Source organism: Neovison vison, chromosome 7 (genome assembly GCF_020171115.1).
Source record: "Neovison vison isolate M4711 chromosome 7, ASM_NN_V1, whole genome shotgun sequence".
NCBI classification, from domain to species: Eukaryota; Metazoa; Chordata; class Mammalia; order Carnivora; family Mustelidae; genus Neogale; species Neogale vison.
Window position 1 is genome coordinate 177,685,979 of NC_058097.1, and position 7,793 is coordinate 177,693,771.

General features: G+C 58.2%; 1 protein-coding gene across 1 annotated transcript in view; it reads right to left on the reverse strand.

The window, feature by feature from the left end:
- Positions 1-3,047, reverse strand: part of WT1 (WT1 transcription factor) — a 48,882-nt gene extending 45,835 nt beyond the window's left edge. The window contains exon 1 of the mRNA XM_044259029.1: positions 2,527-3,047. Coding sequence (XP_044114964.1) covers positions 2,527-2,971 — 445 coding nt within the window. The 5' untranslated portion in view covers positions 2,972-3,047. The remainder of the gene's footprint in view (positions 1-2,526) is intronic.
- Between the last annotated feature and the right edge of the window lie 4,746 nt (positions 3,048-7,793).

Below are 7,793 nucleotides of genomic sequence, written 5' to 3' on the forward strand. Positions count from 1 at the left end.
ATGTTTGCTGAATTAATGTTTAGAAGTTTAGGACACTACCTATCCTGTTTAAGAAATGGAAAAGGGAGGGGGTGGCATGATGCCTGATGGTGCCAACTGCCCTCTCCTGTGGGCCAGGGTTAGGCTGCTTTGCCTAGGGACAGGGATTCAGAGTCTTGATTTCTCTCTGCTGGAGCTTGGTCTGGAGTCTGTTGATGGCCATTCCCATACTCTGGGGAAGGAGCTGATGCCCTTGCTTCCCCCAACACAAGCCTCCTGCTAGACTGCATTCCTGGGGGAGCCACAGAAATCCCAGAAGTCAAGAGAATTAATCCAGAATCTCCAGGCCTTGGGGTTGCCAAGGCTAGGACTGAAGCTGGAGCAGCTCCTGACATCTCACCCCAACCCCCAGCTGCCCAATAAGTCCCAACAGCCAGGCGAGCATGACCCACTTACATTTTCAGTGCAAGAAAAAACTAAACCCACAGAAGAGAACTGCCTTACAGGTTGTGGCACGTGTCTGGAGCTGGCTTTCCGCTGGGCTTTCCCCCAGGATGGGGATGAGAAGTCCTTCATCTGCTAGTCCTGGTCCCCAACTCCCAAGCCTTTTATCTCTTTGGCAACCAACCCCATGCTGAACTGATGGGATCCTAGGCACCAGAACTGCCTATAGAAGAGACCCACACAAAGTGAGAGAGCCCAGATTCCAAAAATCCCCCCAGAACCTAGATGGACTCAAATGCTAACAGCACAGTAGTATTTTGAAGCCTCAGAAACAGACCAAATGGCGTCTCCAGGCCTCCAAAGAGCACACATCCACACTCAGATTCACTCACGTCACACACCTGCCTGCCTGTCTTGCCGTTTCTGGTTCAGCCAATTTTAGATGGTCTGCTGCCTTTGGAATGTAGAGCCCCAAGCCAGGGGAAAGTTGGGCTTCTGCTCCAGTGGCATAGAACTTCAGGTGGGGGCCACCACCCAAGGTGAGCAACCCTCTTACAGATGGGGAAACTGAGAACTGGAGATTTGTAAAAGGTAACAGCAGTCTGCTAATCAGAGGTGACACTCAGAGAACACAAGCCTCTGAATCGACACTGAGTTATTCCAACATCCCTTGAGTGGAAAACACTAACTTCCATGTAGCAAACACCCAGAATGGAGGCCCCCCGGGGGGGCTGCTTGAGGTTCCTCCACAGACCGTGGACCTCGAGTCCCCTAAAGGAAGAGGGGAGAGTGGTTTCGATTTCACTGGGGCTTCTGGTGAGCCAGGTGCTGCAGGCTGGGTTTAGCTAGGGACCACCTGAAGATACTCATTTAGAAGGTGTTGGCACTGACCATGGACCAGAAGCCCTGAGCCCTTCTGAGCTTGGGGAGCCCTGGCACCTCCCGAAAACGGTACATGCTCTGTTCTCCCGGCCCACGCATCCCAGAAACATCCTAGTCCCTTAGGTCCGCGGGAAATTTTGCTCCAGCAAGAGCATCCGCCATGGCGTTTGTAAGACATTTCCTAAAATACGGAATGAACGCTTAAAGAGCACAGAAGTCCAATTAGTATCAAATTGGAAAACAAACTACAAGGGCCCAGCCTGATTGGCTCTGCGCTAGTTCCTGAGAAACGTTAAGTAGGTGTGCGGGAGCCAGGGCGGGATGGGGACGCTACTGGCTGAGTCCCTCGATGTACACTGAAGTCGGCAAATAAACCGTTCCTGTTCTGACCCCCCTGTCTTGCAAAAATCAGCTGAGCTCCGAGTTTAACGACAAAAAGGCACCAAGGCGCGCTGAAAGGAAGGCCCATGCTTGGGCCTCGTTCCACCGCCTCTCGGAGGACCCGGTCCCACACAGCTTAGAACAGGATAAACAGAGTTCTTTTCCAGCCCTGGAGCTCTCACGGACGCCGCCTGAGCTTGAACCCAGGAGACATCCGCTTTTATACTACCAGACGCGAACACGGACATGGTTTCAGGAAAGGCTAAACGGTTTAGCTGCTAGCCCGTCCAAGTACTCGTTCCTTGTTCCGTGATACTTGTATAGTAGGTCTAATGCGTGCCATCGCCGTGAAGGCTGGAGCGGCTCCTGACATTTCCGCGCGGGGTAGGAACACGGGCTGCTCACCCGGTGCTGGTCCCACAGTGTGAAAGCTACAAAAAGGTCCAATGCCTAATAACAGTCCCGTGGTGCCTTGAGCCACAGAGCACCTTTCTGAGACAGAGCCAGACACTGCACCGGTTCCCCCTTCCGACTCCCACGGAGACTAGCAGTCCTGGAATCTCCTGGGGTCCGAGGGGCCCCAGATGACCTCCCGGCTCATGCGAACCAGTCCGGCTCCTGGCTCTGCAGGATGTCAGGGGCCTCCGCCGGCACGTACTCCCTCTCCCCGGCCTCCTCTCCCCAAGCCGCTGCTTCCGCTACCCTCACGGTCTGGGGTGGGGGTGGGGAGCAGCCGGTGAAGAGCCGGGGTCAGGGAAGGAATAGGACAGGGGAATGCTAGAGCGCGGCGACAGCCCCGGCGCCACCCCGCGTGTAGAGGGCGCTCCCCGGCCCGCTTACCCTGGTTGCGGATAGCGGGCTGGCTCTCGAGGCAGCTAGGCAGGTAGGGCGCGTTGGGGAACATCCTGGCCTGACCGGAGGACGCCTGGCTGGGCGGAGGAGGACCGAAGGGACCGTAGCGACAGGCTCCAGCTGTGCCGGTGAACTGGCCGGAGAAATGCACGGTGAAGGCGCTCAAGCACTGCTCCTCGTGCGGCTCCGCGCCGCCCCAGCTCGGCTCCTGTTTGATGAAGGAGTGAGGCGGCGGTGGCGGCGGGGGTGGCGGCGGGGCCGGCGGCGGCGCAGGACCGCCCAGCGAACCGTAAGCCGAGGCGCCCGGGGGTGCAAAATCCAGCACCGGCGCCCACTGCGCGGCGCCGCTCACGGGCAGGGCGCAGCCACCGCCGCCACCCAGCGAGGGTACCGCCGGCAGCAGCGCATTCAGGTCCCGAACGTCAGAGCCCATTTGCTGCGGCTCAGCCCCGGATGCCCCGCGGCTCCTTCGGCCTTGCAGACGCTCGGCGCTGTACTCGGCCGCACCTAACTTGGCCCAGAGGCCTCCTGGACCCCGGAGCCCCGGCTGCTCGGGGTGCTGAAGGCACCCAGACCCGGAGCGGAGCGAGTGTGAAGATGCCGGCTCTGGGGTACACGTGGAAGCTGGCTCCTGAGGCAGGAGGAAGTCCAGGATCGCGGCAAGGAGGCGGCGGGGCCCCGGCTCCTGGGCTGCGGTCCCGGCTCTGGGTGGGTGGGTGAGTGAGTGAGTGAGTGAGTGGGAGGGCGGGTGGGAAGGGGGGAGCGCACAGACGGCCGGTTGCGGAGAACCCCCGGGTGTGGGCGCTGCCTTGAACTCCTTACCCCAGCTGCCTGGCTGCCCCCAGCTTCCCAAAGCTCAAATAAGAGGGGCTGGCGGCGGGGGAGGAGGAGGAGCCAGGAGCCTTGGCCGCTCCATTCACACCGCTGCCTCAGCCCGGCCAGGCAGCGCGCGCTGCACGGTGGGGGCGCCCTCGCCGCGGGGGTGGGGGGCGGGCCTGGAGAGAGCGTACCTCTGGGAGACACCCTCCTCTCCTACCCGCCACGCGCTCTCAGCCGGCCTACGGGACGCAGCCCTCCCCCCACCTCCCCTTCTCGGCCTTCGCAAGTGTGGGCGCCTCGGGGCACTGGCGAGTCTCTCCAGGTGAGCAGCGAATGTCCCCACTGCATCACTGAGTGTGTGTGTGTTTGTGGGGGTGACGGGGGAGGGGGGTGTTAATCTGAGAGGGCGGGTTCAAGGGAGGGGCAGGTGAGCCCCGCGAGGGCGGGAACTTCAGGAAAGCACTGAAAACTTTCCAGAGCTTCAGAGAGGCCAATTTCGGGCTTCAGGAGCCCGAAAGTCCAGCTCCTGCTTCTTGTGCCGCCGGGCAGGAGTGGTGGCTGTAATCTCAGGTTCACTGGGGTGGGGGTGACACGTGGGTTTCAGAGGCCACGCGCAAGATGAACGTGGGTGACCTGGGGGGCGCGGTGCTTCAGCTGTGATAAAAGGCATATTTCGATCGTCTGGTAGTTGGTTACTGGATGAGGTTTGTGCCCAGACGAGGGCAGTTGTCGCCTGCCTAAAAACTGGTGTCAGCGGCACTTAATCTCCTTTCCTAGTGAGGGGTATTTAACTCTAATTCGGTGAAGCCGGGAAAGCCTTTAGGGGAACACCCAGAGCTTGCACGCATTCTGACCGGAGCATCCTGGAGCCCAGAATGGAGGTTGAGAGGTGGGGAGGATTCCAAGTCCAAGTCCCCCGGGGAGATGTCGTCTCCTGCAGCCAATCCCACCGCCCTCGGCCTCTGCTCACGGTGGAGGATACCATTCCGGATAAGCAGTGACTGATGAGGGGACGCAAACCAGTTAGGAGGACCACGAGGGAAAGCCCTTAGTGGCCCACGGTCCAGGGCAGTGTTCTCACCGTTGGGAGTTCCGAGCGCTGAACTTCGCCACATCAGACTCTTCACCTAGTTACTCTGTGGGAGCCCCGCGCGCCTCAGGGCGGGTGTTTGAGGTTATGTTTCGGTTTTTGGCTCTTCCACAGTAGTCAGGATTTAAGGGAATGCGGATCCTAGGCAAGGAGAAGCGCTGGGAATCCGGGTTGGAGTGCGTTTCGGGGCTCGTGGAAACGCCCAGGAGGCAGCGGCGACCGCGCAGCCTGGAACCGCCAGGAGCGCGGGCGGGCAGCAGCCGGTGGCCGCCAGGCCTCTTACTCCAGGCTGGCCGCGGAAGGGCGCGCACCTCTCCACCAAGCCCTTGCGAAGCGACAACCATGGTAGTTGCAGTTTTACAAAGAAACGGAACGTTTTAAAAGCCGTGGCATGCTCTTCATTTTCTTACGCTTTGGTTTTAGTTAACTTGAACTTGCGCTGAGTAAATGAAGTGGACCTGAGTTGTGGCTGCGAACCCGAGGCTCAGAGCCTACACGCCAAACAAAATTCCCTCCTCTTGGGGTCGCTCGTCCTAAAGACGCAGGACACGGTGAGGGCAAAGGTCGGGAACGCGCGCTACCCGCTGGTTCCCCCGGCCACCTAGAGGTCCTGCCCCTCTCTGCGCTACTTCGGTGCATGACTGTGCTTGTCTCCACTCAGAAGTTTTATGTTTTCTTTAAATAACTGAAAAGGTTCTGGAGGCCAGCTCCTTCTCCCCCGACACTCTGTGAGCTGCCCACTACGCTCCCGCAAGTGCAGTCTGGAAACCTGCAGCGGGGCTGGAGAGCTGGGCAGAGGGCATGCGCCTGTGGTCCCTCTGGTGCAGAAAGGCCCAGGGAGACGAAACTTCTCAGGCCAAGCTGCCCCTAGAACTCCGCAGACCCCTGTCTCACACCCACCACTTTTATTTCGACGTCGAAGGAGTTTTTCTTAACTAGGATTCACTCAAGCGCCACGAGGGAAGGAGAGACCTTTACAAAAAGTCAGGGATTTTTATTTGCCAACGAAAAGGTCGAGATTGTTTCTTTTCTATACTCTTCTGCAAAGTTTTGGGGGTCTCTGGGGGGGTGCCTTGAAGGTGAGCTTTTGTGGTTTTGAATCCCAGATAGGGCAGAAGTGCTTAATTTTCCTTTTTTAAAGAAGCTTTTGTTCAGGGGCGGGGAGGGGTGGAGTGAGAAGAAAGGGGGGGGCCGAGAAAATTCAGGACTTTTCTTTCCTCCGCCATTTGTTGCCTGAGAAGCCCAGAGGGAGGTAGAGCAGTAGTGTGATCCCCGCTGCAATCCTGGCTTGCCTCCTGGCTCCGGCACCGTAGTCCGAAACGGTGGGAGGAGTTCCCTGCAACCCGCGAGGCCGGGAAGTAAGTGCTGCGGGTCCGCGGCCGCTCGAAGTCGGAGGGCCTCGCGGGAGAGGAGGTCTCCGAACGCCCCCACCCATCCCCATCCCCGGAAGCCCAGGAGCCCCAGGCCCAACGCTAGGAAACCGGCACACTGAGGTCCCCCTTTTCCCCTTGAATAATCTATTCTGCGGGAGCTCGGCGGTTATTCGGACAGATGCGCCCGCTAAGCTGGCCTCGGCGCCCCCTCAGCCCGCCTGGCGGAGGGACAGAGTATCTGGCCCGGAGGAACTCTGCCCGCCTCAGCAGGTGGGCGCTCTCCGGCACCTCCGTAGCTCGAGGCCCAAGGAAATGAGCGCGGCGTAGACCTGGCCGCTCCCTTCTCTGATCCACCTTTCCACTCCCGTCAGCACTGAGACTTAAGGCACAGAGGATTTGTCTGAATCACCATTTGGCAGGAATGGAAATACAACTCCCCGTCTGCAGAAAAGGAAACTGAGGCCCAGGCAGAGAGAGGAAAGGCAGCGAGCGCGGTGGTTAAGAGGATGGAATTGTTAGGCAGAGAATAGAATCTCAGGTCCGCCGGGTAACAGCTGTGTAACCATAGAGGACTTCCATAGCCTCTCTGAGCCTCAGTTTCCTTATTGATGAGATGGGGTCGTGCAAGACTAGCGTCCACTTCGTCGAGTCGTGGGGATTAGACCAGAGAATAGTGTTGGTTTCACCCATTCGATAAACGTTACAATCGTTGTCACTATTGCTAAGGATCCATGGCAAAATAGTGCCCAAGCCGAGGTGGAACCCAGATCTCTCGACGTCTAGCTCAGTTAGGCCTTTATCCCCCTCCCTTTCTGCCTCTGTAGAGCTAATGGAATGGGTTGTAAAGAGAGGGAGAGAGGGACACTGAAAACCCATGTGGCTCGGATACATTGGTAAAAGTCATCCTGGCCTGGAAGGTGCTTAATTATTGGGAGATCAAAAATCACCGCCGAGTGGTAGAGGGTCCTGAGGACCTCTAACCGCCCCCCTCCTCCACCCCCTTTGACCCCGGGGCTGTCAACTGCGTCTGACCAAGAGCCGAGCCGGCCCTGCAGCCGCGGCCCCAGGGAGCTGCGCGTACTCCCAGGCTGCGCTCCGGGCGTCACCCCGCGGCCGCCAACAACTGAATAAACACTCAAAGCACTGCGATCTGTCAAGGGCTGGGGCCGGAGACGCAGAAGAGGAGCGGCTGCACCACCAGCCGCCCAGGAGGAACTGGCGCTCCATTAGCACCTCCGGCAGGGGCTAAAGCCCCCAGCTCCAGGCGCGGGACTAGCAGCCCAACCGCTACTCCTCCCCTCCCTGCCCACTCCAGCTCTTGGGGATCTGCTTACCCCCGGCATCTCCGTAGGCGCTTAGCAGGTTTCCAGCCCCGTGCTGGCAGTAGAAACCCCAGCTTCATTTCTTTAAATTTAAAAAAAAAAAAAAAAAGTAAGCGAGGGACTTTTGTTAGAGAGTACCCCTCGTCTTTGTCCCCCCCACCCTGGCTTTCTCTGCTCATTTGAAAAGTAACTCGATTTTTTTTTTTTTTTGGAACAACCTTTCGTCTACAGTACAAACTCCGTTCTCTGACCCAGTTTGGGGGTTCAGGACCGGTGAGCGCCGCCGCCTAGGCGCTGCAAAATTTCCCCCTCTCTCCCAGCTTGCAGTTCCTGGACCGGCCAGAGTTACCCGTCTATTCTGATGCCACCGCGAGTTGGTCCCCAAGCTCCCAGAGAGTCCCCGTTGAAAGGATTCCGCAGCGCTGCCTCTATTATTATACCGTAAATCTTTTTAAATTCTGGAACTAATTATATAGAGGATATGTCTCAATTTGTTCTGCATTAATGCCACAGTGGGGATGGAGGCCGGGCCGTGGCCAGAGCAGATACGTAGGCCCATGAAATTGATGAACTGAGAGTTGCTCCCAGTCCTAAGCGCACCATCTGGAATTCCAGTCTGAGGTTACAATTAGAACTCCTGACCCCGGATTC